General features: G+C 37.2%; 1 protein-coding gene across 2 annotated transcripts in view; it reads left to right on the top strand.

Annotated features, from left to right (window-relative positions):
* Positions 1 to 15,870, top strand: part of VWA8 (von Willebrand factor A domain containing 8) — a 195,603-nt gene that overhangs the window by 91,374 nt on the left and 88,359 nt on the right. For both annotated transcript variants that reach the window (XM_064440807.1, XM_064440806.1), the window contains exons 22-24: positions 11,457 to 11,532; positions 12,222 to 12,357; positions 14,417 to 14,536. In XM_064440807.1, the coding sequence (XP_064296877.1) occupies positions 11,457 to 11,532; positions 12,222 to 12,357; positions 14,417 to 14,536 (332 nt within the window). The remainder of the gene's footprint in view (positions 1 to 11,456; positions 11,533 to 12,221; positions 12,358 to 14,416; positions 14,537 to 15,870) is intronic.

The following is a 15,870-nucleotide window of genomic DNA, read 5'->3' as shown; positions in this document are numbered from 1 at the left end:
CTTCAGCTAGTCTCTCTGGAAGTAAGTGTGCACTTGTCAGCTGCATATCTAGAGTCTCGGAGTTTCTAATGAAGTAGCGAATCTGTCAGAAAATGGCTGATGATGACATCATAAGTTCTTGAATTTGCCCATATTGACTGCCACTTCATATAATTAGCTATAAAACAAGTAGTAAACATATATGTATAATAATGCCAATATGGAATGGGTGTTGCAACTGAATACTACCTGTTCTGGAGTAGAAAGATATATCCTTAGCTATGAAATATCCTTGTTGGTTGCTATAATTAAGATGTAGCCAGAGGAGAAACTGGTGAAGTGGAAAAAACTGTAAGAGCAGCTTTAAAATCAATATAGTGAAGGTTTTTACTAAAATGTAGTGTTTTTTAAAAAGTAGTAAATAATAGACAAAAATAATTTGACTGAATTTCAGAAGTATTCTGATTTATGAATCTAATTACCATTTTTCAAAAACTGGTGTTTTAATGGTATTTAAGTGCCAAAATAATGAAGATATTGCAGAAATCTTTACTTTCAATAGCTTGTGAGGTAAATAAGGGGGAAATACACTATGATGTAGTGTAATACAGTTTGTTACACAATGTAATTGATGTAGGTATCTTTTATAGCAAAATAACTCACCCCTTTTGCCAATAAACAGGAACATGAAAGAACTAAAAATGCCATTAAATCTGTTTTGGTTTTGGTTAGGGTGGAGGGTTTTCTTGGTTTGGTTTTGGGGGGGGGTTTTGTTTGTGGGTTTTGTTTTTTTTTTTTTTTTTGTTTCAGTGTTTTGTTTTTTTCTTTATTGTCTTAGTGAAACAGTATAAGTTCTCCTGATCTAACACTACATAAATTCAATGACATTCAAGCAGGGAATATTTGCCTTAGAGGCAATGAGCTATTACCAGGAGTAGTTTTATAATCTCACATTTTGTGTCTTATACTTCAAGATGATGAGAGGAGATAGAAAAAAGGAGGGTGCTTTTCCTTAAACATCCTTTCTGACATCTGTATTTACTTGCTCTACCACTGTTTCACATGGGAAGGGTCAGCCTGACCTTAAGGTTTCAATTGCTTATGGAGGTAATAAATCCTTTTTCTTAACCTTTCTTACAGCACCTCATTGAGAAGTTCCAATTTTTTGAAAATGTTAAGACTTACAAATCATTTTGGGACCATAAAACCAAAAATCTTAACTTGAAGGAAGCCGTGATAAGATTTAATAAGGAAAGAATTTAAGAAAAATGTTTGCTTATGAATTATTCAAAAAGTTGGCTGCTTCCTTTTCCATATGTCCTAATATTAGGAGCTAATCAGGAGTTGACCAACTCTCTCATCCCATTAATTGTGGGGTTATAGGACTCTTTCTGAAGTGGTTAATTTGGTGTAGGCTCTGCATGGCTTCTCCCTAGGACTGTGCTTATGAAGTGTCTTGCTGCTTTTCTATGCTAAGGAAGAACTTTCATCTGCCAGGATTTCCCAGTCACTCCTTTCAGAGTAAGTTTCAGCAGAGAAAGCCAAAATTTTCTTTACCCTTCTGGGATACTTATCTTCATTTTGTGCACCCAGGACAGCAGCTACACATTACAGAACAAACAGCAGCATTACCTTGCCTAATATTTAACTTTAAGATATTACTGCTTTCACTTAGAGCGTGCCCTCATCATGCTACTAGAAAGATGAAAGTCTATGAGGCCGGCGCAGTCTCAGGCCAATGAGGGGTCTGTATAGAAATTAAACACATACCAGCTGACTTTCTAAGAAACTTTGATGTCCTCCAAATAAATGTAACCCACAGTCAAGTGTTTGTGTTGCTTCTAAATATGTGAACCCTGGAAAGACTTATCATTTATTGAACATTGATGTTACTACTTTTGCCATCTCTCATGTGAGTGATGTGGAAAGAAAGTGCCAGTGGTTCTACACAAAAATCTGAAGTTAAATTTGCTGGGCTAAATTGTGGATCTGTAAAATAAATTTAATTGAATCAGGAAAAAGATTTTTATTGAAACTGATAATATCTTTCTTTAAATTATGAAGTCTCTTGGACTAAGAACACTTCACAGAAGGAAGAAAAAAAAATCTAAAACTTTAGAGAAGACACAGGCAAGAACACGAGCGCTGTTAAGACTATAAAATCCTTCTTAGCACTGATGAGAGTAATAGATAAATATAAAAATTTAAGCTTCCAGCTCTCCTACATGAAAATGTCGTAATAAAGTATCATGGACTTCAGGCTGTTGACTCCTTTGTATGTGATCAAAGAAAAAAAAGATTAATTTTACTTCTCTTATCATCAAATTAGTAACTAATTGCACACAAAGAATGGTTTTGCTGGAGTAAAATGTCCTTTACCTGTTACTTAGACATTTAGGTTCGTATCTATTTGGAATTTAGTCATACTGTCAAGCTCCTTTTTAAATTTCAATGACAATGATTTCTCCTCCTTGAGCTTAGTATTTTTGTGTAGACTATATTACAGAACTGCAGAGATACAGTATTTGTCCTTTTGTTTCCAATGCAAGCTTGATTTATAGTGGCTTTTTTTTTTTTTGGATTGTGAGGAGACTTCTAATAGAAAGTTTCCTAAAACCTTAGGTTCTGACTAGGAAGGTGTAAACTTCAGTGACACACTTTTTATAGTAGTTTCTGCTAGTATAAATGAGGTACTAGGTTTTACATTCTAAAGGCATTTGGAGTAATATATACACCAAGTTTTTGAAGTCGTATGGTGTTATCTGATCTCAGCTTTCATTAAAATACACTTCTAGTCTTTAATACATGAGCTTAAAAAAACAGAAAAAATTTACATGTCATTTATTCTCATCTGAAATCTTAATTTAGGCAACTAAAGAGAACTGGAAAAATACTGTGGAGAACATACAATGTCAACTCAAGACCTGTGAAAGCTGCCACATCTGTTCTGCTAGGGTGGGACTGGCTTTAAGTCACGTAGCCAAAGAGAGTAACTGGCAACAGGAGCGCTCTGAAATTATTATCTGCCACCATGAGTTGTGCTCCTAATTGCTCTAACAGCGAACAAAAGCCTCTCTGTCTTGGTAGTCCCTTTAAGAAAAATTAATTGTGGAAAGAAAGTGTGTTCCAAGCAGCACTTTTACTTGTTTCAGGAAGGCACACCTTTTCTTTCAAGTTTCGTACACATTACACTCCTTGATTTTTGAGATATTCAAAAGATGTCTGGACACGGTCCTGGGTACCATGGCTCTAAGGGGCTCTGCTTGAGCCAGGGGGTTGGACCAGATGACCTGCAGAGGCCCCTTCCATCCTCAGCCACTCTGATTCTGTGATTTACCAACAATTTCTGCAAGGTAGCAGCTGGATGACCCCAGCTAGCTCTTATTCTACGTATGCTGTAGTAACGTGTCTTGCTAAATCAAAATTGTTCAGTAGAAAAAAAGAAAATAAAAAGTTAAAATTTAGTTTCTCTTCATAAAATTAGATAATCCAGCAGTGTTTGTTCCATGTGGGGAGTCCATTTGCACTGTCCTTAGCTGATGCCCCAACATGTCAGTATGGAACAGTAGGTACAGTTGAGGGAATTAAGAAACAGCTTCAGACTCATCATTGTTTTCAGAACGTGAAAAACGAACATTTTGTGTAATGAGATTAAGTTCAATAACTTCTAGAACATTTATTATTATGATACAAGTGTAAATAATGAGCAGTTGTTAAGCAGAAGTTTCTCGGAGATGCTTTCTGGCCTCATGCTGTCTCAGCCATAGATCAGCCACAGGAAATGCAAAAGTTGCAGCCCACATCTCTGCAGAGTGTCTATCACAGGCATTCCTCTACACAACTCAGAATGCTCAGGAATGAAGAGTAGTGATCCTTTCCATTGCGATGGGAACTCAGTTACTCTCAGCTAGTGGGAGAACCAGATCTCCCCTGAGCTACTACAGATGCAGCCACTGAAGTCAGGATAAATATAACTAGTCAACCACAACTTTGATGTCCAGTATGTAGAACTGCAGTTATTTAGTTGTGTAGGAACATCCCTGTTGCTTACAGAAATAGAAGCTTTTGATGAGTAGAGACTGCAGTGTAATCTATATCAATAATTTATTGATGGCTTAGGAATGGATTTTCTGCTAGTTGGAGCCTCAGTGAATCTACAGGTGTGAAACTGTTAGTTCTCTTCAAGTGTTTTCTTTCTGTGTATCAAGAAAATAACCTTCTAGGAAATTATTTGTCAAAGAAGAAAATACAAATCTTTATAAAGTCATATGTCAAAAAGAGGGAGTGTTTTCTGGTGTACAAGAGTTGTTCTCTTTAAGGTCAAATAAGTTGAAACTGCTTATAAATACGCTTTGATGCTTTTTCATGAAAATGGAGAACGTAGTAACTTTTCTTCTTTAGCTTTTAAATAAAAGGGTTTGTGCCCCTAAATTAGCCATACTAAGTGTTAGTTCTCCATGTGATATCTTTTCTTACAAGTTGAGATAATTAATTTTCCACTTTTATAGGCATTAACATATATGCTAAAGCAATTTGGCTTTGTTCTAAATTTGATGTTTCACCACTGTCAACAGAATACGAACTGCTATATAAATTCTATTTGTTATCAGATAATCTTACTATTATTTTAGAAGATACTACACTACTTGATTCTGTTTTCCTAATGCTACATTTCCTTTCAAAGAATTTACTTGTGGTATTGCATCTTCCTGGCAAAGTTACTGTGTTTGTTCTAGTGACTGGTGATTGGAAAGTGGGATACAGGGTTCATTTTAAAAATCTACTACATTTTGTGTTGTGCCTTTTCTAGTTCCCCAATAAATTACAATAATCTGATGATCTTTTCTTCCAAAAATTAACTGAGTTTACATATGTTATCCTTTTCAAAATAAACGTAATTTTGCTGTGATCTTTAACAATCAAATTAATGGAGAGGTTTGGGGTAGGAAAATGAGCTTATGGTGTCCCTACAAGCAATACTTACTGCAAACTGTCCATTAATCTTCAGATGTTAATTTTCTTTCCCTCTTCTTCAGCACACATAATCAGTATAAAATCTAATTACCTGTTTCCCCTATTGAGATCGTTTAAACCTACCCTTTCAGCTTTATTGACTTCATATTTTTAAATTCTAATTAAAAAAAGTTGTTTTAGAAGAAATAACTTCCTTTGCCCAAGACACAGATTAACACCCGATACTGTAGAATTACAATGTACTTGTTCTCAGAATTGCATCTGGTTATCTTCTCTTGAAACATGGAAAACAACTGAAATGCTGATACAGCTCTGCAGGTCTGTTTTGAAAAATAAACAACCCAGTAAAGGTATCTCTGTAGCGGACTGTTGTTGAAGCAAGCAGAAGCTGCACTGGTTGATTAGAGGAATCTGTTAAACACAGTGAAGGTGTGTGTGTCGTGTGTTTGTATGTTGGCAGCCACAGAAAAAAGGCTAGGTAATTTTTCCTGATGATTTTGGGTCATAAATGTACATGTTTAGAATATTTTCATTTAATGTTGTACAGTAACCTTACAGTGTGTGCTTTATCCTTTACACAGCTCAGTTTTGGAAATAAATAAGGTGACCTATTTTTGCTATAAGGGTTTAAGTTGTGAAGCACTGAATGTATTGACTAGCATCTAATAGGTGGCATAATGGTTTTTAACCCTTGTTGTTTTTTCTCCTTTTCTTAAATACATTTTCTATCAATACAGAGTTGCAATGCAAAGCTTCCAAGAGTTCATGCAAGCTAATGGTCTCTGTTTCCAGTGTTTGCTTTTCATAAGCTGGCTGACTAGCTCTGCTATTGTCAGATTCCAGGTGTTAGAGAGCTACTTCATTTGTCTTTTTGCAGGCATTGAATTCAGCTTGAATATCCTGCTGTGTGGCTGTTACGGAGAAATAGCTTAGGTTAGAAGATCCCGTTGTTTCATTTTCCTCTAAAGCTGAAGTAACAGTTTCTCTCTGTTTACTCAGTGAAGTGTATTCTTATACATAATAAGGGGAGCTGTAGGGTGTCATTTATGGGTTTTTACAATTAGGGTGAGTGGATTTCTTATGTTGCTGTAACAAACCATGTGAAAAGTTTGCATCCCGTTTTGAAAGATGTATCACATATAAGTAATTCTGTAACTTGATTTAAGTATATAAACTGAATTAAACGTTTAATTCCCTTTGGCCTTTGTTCTGCCACCTGCAGTCCTACTGAGTAATGAATACCTTTATATTCCAAATAATTTCTTGGATTTTAAACAAAGATATGTCCTGCTGAGTAGCTATAACAGCCTAGCAGAAAAAAAAAGGGGGGGGGATTTAATTATCAGTGCATACAGATAAGTCAAAAAGTCTTCACAGTGTCATTTTAACAGAGAAATGAGACAACTGGTTGGCTTTTCAGATATTTCAGAATTTCCTAAATGTAGTGGTCATATCATGCAATGCAGTGTCTGTATGATAGGTTGGCTAAAGAAATTCACCTGTAAATGTCAGTGTCATGCAGATTCTTTCTTTGTGTTAAGATCGCCTACCCTTCATCAGGATAATCCATGAGTGGATTAGCTAACCAATTAACAGCTTCGGATGGCCCTTGGCCTAATTATTTTTCAAATACTCTTGAAATGAGGTCACAGCAGATGGGTATATTCATGTCTGATTGAAATGTAATGGAGAAGATACATATATATTTCCATGTGCGTAGGTGTTTAGATAGATACCTCACAGAAATGAAGAGCAACAATTATTAGAGCATGTATTCTGTGTGTCTGATTTTTCCTTTCCTGGAGAATAAGAGGAAGGCCAAACCTGAATCTGGTTTATCTAAGCTTGTTACCATGAGCACCAACCCCTGAAACACCAGGTTGACTTCCACAGATGTTTTCTTAACCTTTCAGGCTTAGTGTAAGTACATACAAAAGCCAAAACAGTATTCTTCAGCACTTGTCGAGATGGAGTAATTCGAGTGAATATGGATGTTTCTAATGTTAACTAAGGTCCTGATGCTGTGTCCGGTGTTTGGGCAAAAGATTCCTTGGGGACTCCAGTCCTGAAATAAAGCATTGGAATACATTTTCCTTTTTTTAAGTTAGATTATAATGAGCAAATTATAAGGAGGATCAAATTCTGGTTTGGTATTTGAATTTCAGTGTTCTGGGGAGGACAAGTGTCAAAGCATGCCATGAATATTTGCAGATGTGTCATGTAGACAGTGTTAACATTTTTAATGAATAATTTAATTCATTAATTTCTCTAAAAAAGCATCTTTCGGCCAGGTAGTCCCCCAGATGAACTAACACAAATTTCAGAAGAGGAACATAATTCTCCTTTGTTCCTTAATTTTTCCTCCTGGCTAGTTTCAGCTCCCGTGTCTCACCACAGGATATCCAGAATGCTTGGAGATTTACTTCCTTTCCGTTTTTGCCTCCCATCCTGCCCTGTTTCAAGGTCTATCAATAGAGGTATTCAGCTCTTCCCAACAACTCCAAATTTCATTTGAAAAGAACCTGGGAGAACATTTCTGTCTCCCATGAATGGAATAAGAAATGCTCATTGGTTGGATTTGTGTGGAGGAGAATTCTATTCTAAACAAAAAAATAGCTATCAGGTGGAGTTCCTTTCCCTTCCTTTTAGAGTAATTTTTAAAATTAAATTATTTAGTAGAATTTGGGTAAATCTTGAAAATTGACAGGGACAGAATGGACTTAACAGTGTTCTGTGCTTGATGGAAATTTCTCCTGCCACATCTCAGTTCTTCCCCAGAAAGAAGGCATTGCTGTCAAAGTATTAACTATCACAGACTAGTATGTACGAGGAAGTCTGTAGACTTCAGAAAAAGCTACCTTTAGGGTAAATAATGCACCAGTGGCAAAAAAAAAAAAAAAAAAAGGCAGTGATGTGAGCTAATAAATGAAAAAAAAAAAATCAAAGTAATTCTCAGAAGTCCTACTATGAATTGAGTGGAACTGTCAGGAATGTTGCTGAGTTTCAGTAGCACATCTTTTTTCTTTCTTTTTTATTTTATGGAGAGCTTGTGAGGATGGCTTGCTCTATAAAAATAATCTTAGGAAAGATATTACCGAGCTTTTCATATTTTTCTTTAACGATCAGGAGACGACAAATCAGTTCAGTTGAGTAGGATGACAGTATGTCAGACAGCTTTTCTCACTCACTTCTACATTCCCACAGCCTTGCTTCTTTGTGTCAGAACTATTTTCATTTTGGGTGCCAAATGTGATGAAATTAGGAGGTTTCGATATTCAAATCTTTGTTAGAGCCTAGTTAAGATGCTAATATTAATAAGTGAACATGATTTACAGTTTTAAGTTCCTTTCCTGTGGGAGTGAAATTCTACAGTCTAATGTTTTGAGTGCCAGACATATTTTACATTTAGGAAAATCTGCATACCGTATTGTACAGAAATATTTCAGACTTAGCATATATTTATTATTCTATATTTCAGTGTCTTTACATAATTCATTACAAAGTGGAAATTTAAGAAGAAAAAAAACCCTGAGGAGGCAAAGTATTTTTAGCTGTTCTTTACTATGTTTAAGTCATGTTAGGTTTCTGAAGAACAGAGATTAATGACATCTAATTGCATACCTTACGGTTCTGAAAGGAAACTAACATTTATCTGTGCTAACCCTGGCAAAATCATTCTTATACGTATGGCTGAATGTAATAGCCTAGGCAGGTCCAAGAGTTTTGCATTCATGTATGTCATCAAGCCAATGGAATTCATATTTGGCTGTATATTTAGCTTCTATAATACATTGCAAATCCCCTGAAATATTTCCTTAAAATACTCAGGCTGAATAACAGTAGAGTAGAAGAAAGGAGGGAACCACAGATAAAATAAGAAACAAGTTAGAAACTGGATTTAGGATGTCAAATGTTTTTCATTTTGGTTCCTTCTACAAAGTTTTTTCAATTCATCCAACTTTCATACTAGCACTTCAGTAAACTGTAAACTCTAGAAGAGTTTATTTCCCCAAAGATACGGTCAATTCTGTATTCCCTCAGAATGAGATCATCCTAAGGATTTCTGTGGGGTGCTGGTGTTAGTAATCACAAATTAGTATTCCGTATCAGGGAGTTGAGTAATCTCTGCAGAGCCAGAGCATTAACTAGCTCACCAGAAGTAAAATACACTATTTTGTGTCACAGTAGAATACCAGTTGACATTTCTGTCTTTTCTCCTGTCGCCACCTGTGCCCATCCATGCCACAACTGGAGATCTTCCTTTTCTGCCACTGTCCATTCACTTCAGTTTTTTTATGCATTTGCTGCTAAGTGCAAATTTATGATCTGTAAATCATCCTGTAATGCTTCATCTTCCTTTACCTTATTCTTGTCCTATGCTTTCCTTAGATCCTCCCATTTTCTCCTTTCTATTACTTAAAGAAGATCACAGTTCAGGTTTGACAAATCCTTCCGCTTTTCTTCTTGGATTAATTCCTTAAAACATTTTTCCATGAACTATTTCTGACTAATTAGTAGCCTGTGACTGTGCCTCCATACGCTCTAGGGTTTGGTTTACACACTGTAAAAATCTATGCCTGTGACTGTATAGTATTGAACCAGAAATGATAACTGCTAGTGGAGGTAGGCTGACACATAGAATCTCAGAACTTAGTCCCTAAATAATCTGTGTTCAATGGTCATTGGTTTATTGTTATTTTTGCATCCATTCTTGATTTCTCTGCCCAGTGTAGAAATGGGTAGACAAGTAGGATGGCAATAGAAGCTTTGTTTTTATATCCATGGTAGGATTTCTAAGATAATGGATTAATATACTGCTTATTTTAGTGGTTTAAAAAAATTACGTATTGCATGTGAATACAATATGAACATTACTCTTTTGGGGTGCGTTGCTGCTTGTTAGAGGCCTCAGCTGATGGGGTTAAATGAAGTAGAGGTGATTTCAGCTTCGTAACCTTTCCTCTCCTGGATTAAAGTTCAGATGAAGTAGCCAAATATTACAAATCTCCATTCCTGCCCTGTGCTTTATTCCTGTGTGTGGGAAACACTGGGATAAATCAATCATGAGTTTAAAGCTAAACAAGGAATTATTAGTTGTTAGGGACAGAAATCCTGCTGACGGCAGTTTCAAATAAAGGAAGTTTGCACATTATGCTGTCAGTTTAAAACTGTAATTGGAAGCTGGCCATTTAATAGTTTGCTGCAAACAGTACCGTGTTTTGATTTCCTGTACCCATGGAGCTTATCAGAATATTGTTGGATTTTTACAAGGTGTTACAAAATTAAAGATAGAACTAAGGTGGATATTTGTAATGGTGAGTCAGCTTAGCTTAAGCAAACAGTTTTGTTACATGGCATGGCTGTGAAAGGTAAGAATTTCTGTTGCATCAGATCCCACATGCAGTGCATAGGTTACCAACATTACCTATCACCCAGAGTGTGGGTCTCAAGCAGCGTAAGTAGCCCCTCATTCTGTTGGCGCAGACTATTCCAAATTTTGAAATACAGGAGGAAAGGGATGACATAGCCTCCTTGCCCTAAGACTGAGTTGGGTATCCTGTTGCCCATGAAACCATGGGAGTCTTGGGGATCTTCTGTCACCACCCATCTCTGGATTATTCCTTAGCTCATTGATTACTCTGAACCCCAAGGTAAATGGGGTTGGTTTTACAGATCTCGACACAGGTTTTGACAAGTATTTTGTAGAATCAGGAGGGGCTTTCCCTAGGTTACGGGCATAATTTATGTCAAAAACGCCAGTGTGGCCATGTCTGTTGCTGGATCTTTCTGAATTGCCACTGTTTTTTATTTATCTGTACATTCAGTGGGATGAAAATAGTGAAGATTAATGAATATTCTCATTACAGATTTAAATTAACACTATTTTAAATTTGAAGGAAAAAAATCATTTGAGCAATTCAAACACAAATACAATTTCAAAAAGAAATACTAGGCTATTAAAGCCTCTGTCCCATATAAGAGCTCACACTGTCCGTGATATAAAATGTAGCAAGTGCTAGTAAAAATTATCCCATCTGGTATGGTTTAGATGGAACTAAAAATAGGTGATTTTTAGAATTCCATGTGAGTATTTTTAGTTGTCTTTTTTTCTTGGTGGTATGTGGAGAAGAGCAACTAAAACATTAATGATTTGGCTATGATACTGCAAATTCCTGTTTGGTTTCTCGGGGGAGATTCCCCTGTTTGTCATGACAGTTTAAGCATGCTTAGCTAGAAATAGTAGTAACAGTAGTAATGTGCCTACGTGCAAAAGATACAGATTCATTTTTCAGTGTTTTTGTTTCCAGGATTTGAGAAATTGAAAACCACTGTGAAAGCTCTGGCAGAGACAGGGATACTCACCTTTGACCACTAAGCTGGCACAGCATTTTTCCTCTTAGAAAAAGAGAGTCTTCAGTTTCTTATTTATGCATTTTGCATTTTATTGTAACTAAAATTCCTGTGTATTTTTAATTAATACTGTCAATTTTTCCACATTTCAGGGATACCACTGTACAAAGCCTTACACTACAACCTTCTGTTAAAGATGGTCTTATTGTATATGAAGATTCACCACTGGTCAGTAGTAACATCTGGATTGTATATTTGGAAATGTTTTTCATTAAGAACAAGTAGTTAAACAAGCTGGCTTTTCAAATAAGAAAATTCTTTGATTTGATTACTTTCATGGCATAGTCAGTGAGTGTGGTAACATTTCATTAACTTTTACTTTGGTCACATTTTTCATGTTTGCCCTGCTAAATGCTGAGTGAGGTGATAGTCTTGCGAGCCTGCATGTGCAAAATAAGTATAGAGAATAATTTAGTATTAACCTGACACATTCTAACTGGTAGTGTGGTATTTTCCTTCTCCTCTTTTGTAGGATCTCTCACCTACCTGCTTAGTCGGACTCCAGACAGCTCTTGCAGCCATTCTTTAGTTCTTTCAGCTTCATGTTGACAGTCTAGATACAAACTGCTTTTGCATTTCTCCGTCAGCACTCCATTCTCAGTCAGGCTCCTCACTTCCCTCCATAGTGCAGCCCTTTCCGTATCTATCCTGAAGAAATAGAAACACCCACCTTTCTTGTCTCACCTGCTGCTTCTTCGTCTCTGTACTGCAGCTCGGTCATAACTTATCCCTGTCCTGAGTTCCTTTCTTGTCTCAGTGCCACCAAGATATCGCTACTACTGACTGAGAAATCGGTAACGCAGTTTCTTGCAGTTATTCCGGGCGGGTTGTGATGTTTTGATTCTTTTCCTTTCTAGGTAAAAGCAGTGAAGTTTGGACATATTTTGGTAATTGATGAGGCAGACAAAGCACCAACAAACGTTACCTGTGTTTTAAAAACTTTAGTAGAAAGTGGGGAAATGGTTTTGTCAGATGGAAGGCGAATTGTTGCCAGTAAGTAGACAGAAAGTGTTTTGATCGTTTACAGTAAAATCACAGAATCACAGAATGGCAGGGGTTGGAAGGGACCTCTGGAGATCACCTTGTCCAACCCCCCTGATTGAGCAGGCACACCCAGAGCAGGGGGCACAGGAATGCGTCCAGGCGGGGTTTGAATGTCTCCAGGGAAGGAGACTCCACAGCCTCCCTGGGCAGCCTGTGCCACTGCTCTGGCACCCTCACAGGAAAGAAGTTTTTTTCTCATATTGAGGTGGAACTTCCTGTGTTCCAGCTTGTGCCCATTGCCCCTTGTCCTGTCATTGGGCACCACTGAAAACAGTCTAGCCCCATCCTCTTGACACGCTCCCTTTAGATCTTTATAGGTATTGATGAAATCCCCCCTATAGTCTTCTCTTCTCCAGGCTGAACAAACCCAAGTGTCTCAGCCTTTCCTCATAAGGGCGATGCTCCAGTCCCCTCATCATCTTGGTAGCTCTCTGCTGGACTTGCTCAAGCAGTTCCCTGTCCTTCTTAAGCTGGAGGGCCCAAAACTGGACACAGTACTCCAGATGTGGCTTCACTAGGGCAGAGTAGAGGGCGAGGATAACCCCTCTCAACCTGCTGGCCACACTCCTTTGAATGCAGCCCAGGATACTGTTGGCCTTGGCCACAAGAGCACATTGCTGGCTCATGGTCACCTTTTTGTCTGCCAGCACTCCCAGGTCCCTCTCAACAGAGCTGCTTTCCAGTAGGTCAGTCCCCAAATGTAGCGTGTTGACTTACTAGTAGGGACCCAAAGTGTCCAAATGAAACATGTACTTGATGCTGTAAGGTTAACAGTTAAAGAACTTACAGTAATTTTCTTTACTAGTTTTGCAATAGCCACAGAAGTTTTCTTAGATTAGCATTCTCATGGATTCTGCTGAAAAAGTAAAGAAAAAAAAAAACAACCAGACAAACAAAAACCAAACAAAACAAAAGAAAAAAACCCAAGAAACTCTAAGCTGACCTCTCCACTTCTTATGGTGTATAAGAAATTAAGACCTAGTTGACCAAATTATGATATTGGTTATACCCATCTGGACACTTGGGGTATAATTTGATCAGATCTAGAACTGAAGATAAGAGTATGTCTGAGGTTGAATTGTTAAGGCTTTCATCTAATCAGATACTGCATATGCTTATATTATTTAAATGTATCCTGCAGGATGAGAGTATTTTGTGATTTAATGGAATTTAATTCATATGAATTGCAGGAACTAAATATTTTTCATTAATTTTCAAGGAAGGACCATGTCTGAAATGCCCTCTTGATGTTAGTAGATACTGTACTTCACATAATGAGTTTATTTTTAACAACATTGGGAACAATGTTTAAGTATGGTGGAGCAATCATTCAGCACTTGCGTGGCACAGCACTTGAACTTTGCTTGTCAGTATAAACTGTAAGTGAGCATTTTTAAAAAAAATCTTGGTAGCCAATCTTAATTGCTACTATAGTGTTTTAGAGAAAGTAAAAGGATTCCTAAGCTCCACGTGCCATTGGAAACATGCTTCAAGGGAACAAGTGGGGCCAGTCTGACTCATTTTGGAGACGCAGAGTCTCCACATGTGTGAAATCATGTGTCTCTGGCTTCTCACAGATTTTTGTAATAACAGGAGGAACTTCAGTCCTGTGTTCCCAGATCAGATAATGTCAGACCTATATAAAACCACATTTTATTGACCCATTGGCTTCAGCATTTTGGTGAAATTAAATGCAAACAGGACAGGTAGTCCCCACCCAGAGAAGAGTGGATGTGGTTTTATTATTTTTTTTTTAAATTAAACCCTTCGGTTAAATATTCGTGAAACAGATTATGAAACTTTAAAACGGAACCTAAAACACTCATAGTTGAATGACATGCTAAGAAGCTATTGAGCCTTTTTTTGTAACTGTTCTTCTAAGGACATCGTAATTAGAGTGGAATTCTCCTAATTCTAAGAAGAATTCTTCTAATCTAATTATGGTAATTTAATTCATTCATGATGCAAAACTTAAATATGCAATTAATAAATTTTACTTCTTTTGCAGATCATGGTCTTGTAGAGGGGAGAGAAAATGTAATAGTTATTCATCCTGATTTTAGAATGATAGTTCTAGCAAATAGACCTGGATTTCCTTTCTTGGGTAATGACTTTTTTGGCACACTAGGTAAGTGATTCATATTAAATGGTGATCTTTAATAGAATTTATTAATAAAATGACTGTCTTTATTCATTAGATTTCATGTGGAGAAGGGGTCCTTATGCATATTGATACTTTGTTTCACATAAGGCACTCTGGGTGATATTCAGCTTGAAGACTAGCATGTAAATTTAGGTGCCTGAGCTTGCCCTGAAGTGAACAGCTATATGTGGCCATCTGTGTTACAACTAATTTGTTTTATGGGACCTGGACAAGCACAGCAGACAGAAAAGGTTAAAAGAAATCTTTGTTAATGAGCATATTTTGGATACAAATATAGCAGAAACCTGAGCTGTAAGCAGCTTGATACATGAGGTGAATGGTTAACACAACTGCTCACCATTTTTCTCCCCATATCAAACAAGCCACAGGCCAGATGCTGTCCTCTTCAGTACAAGAGATGGGAGCTTGATGGATGGTTCTTTTCTCTCCTCTCAGCAGTGGAGGGTACTGTCTTTTTTGGTGTTAGCACTATGTTACCCGCTTGTTAATACATGTATTTGATAAGATATTGAATTCATCCTAGTTTTGGGTAAGGCTGTCCGAATTTCACATCAGCATTTTTCATATCAACAGCAGCCTCATTTCAGAAAGCTCCTGGCAGGTCCTAAAAATCCTGTGTATCAGCAAAGATTCCCCACAGCTTCATTTCACAGCAAAAGCAAGAATTTACATTGCATAAGAGCAAGTGATGAACAGTTCATCGGCCTGTATAGCCCAGTGTTAGTCGAAGCAGGCCTCTGGCAAGGCTTTGGCAGTGTTACACCAGGGCTGTGAACTGAATAGCCCTCCAGAGTCCACTGACTGTGTTATTTTAGTCATTTGTGTGCATGTACCTTAATTTATGTGTTTTTTCTCTGTTAGATTTGGCCGTAATACGTATTCTGCAAGAAATAATAATATACTCCTAAAAACAGGTGCAAACCCAATTCCATATTGGATGATAGCTTTTTGTTTTTCAGATATAGTTCCCAGTGAATGGGGATTCTGTGTCAGAGACTCATTGGCTCCCAATTTTACCTATCTGTGTTGCCCCAAGATGTTTTAGTATAGCCTATTTCTTTTACATGACCTAATTTCCCTCCTTACATGGACCTTTTAAACAAAATTGGTCATCCCAGCGTTGTTGCTTTTGGCCCACATGGCAGAGGCTTGGTTGAGGTTTTGGGGTTCTTCATTGATTTTGTTTTTCGAGCAGAGGGGCTCTTCTACTTCTAATCCAAGTCCCTTTTCAGCATGATCTGATCATGGTTTCCCAAAGTTTTGTACGACAGTTAAAGGACTCTTAAGAATGAACTCCA

Source organism: Phalacrocorax carbo, chromosome 1, assembly GCF_963921805.1.
Source record: "Phalacrocorax carbo chromosome 1, bPhaCar2.1, whole genome shotgun sequence".
Classification (NCBI taxonomy): Eukaryota; Metazoa; Chordata; class Aves; order Suliformes; family Phalacrocoracidae; genus Phalacrocorax; species Phalacrocorax carbo.
The sequence above is the reverse complement of the archived record's forward strand: the minus strand, read 5'-3'. Positions and strand labels throughout refer to the sequence as shown.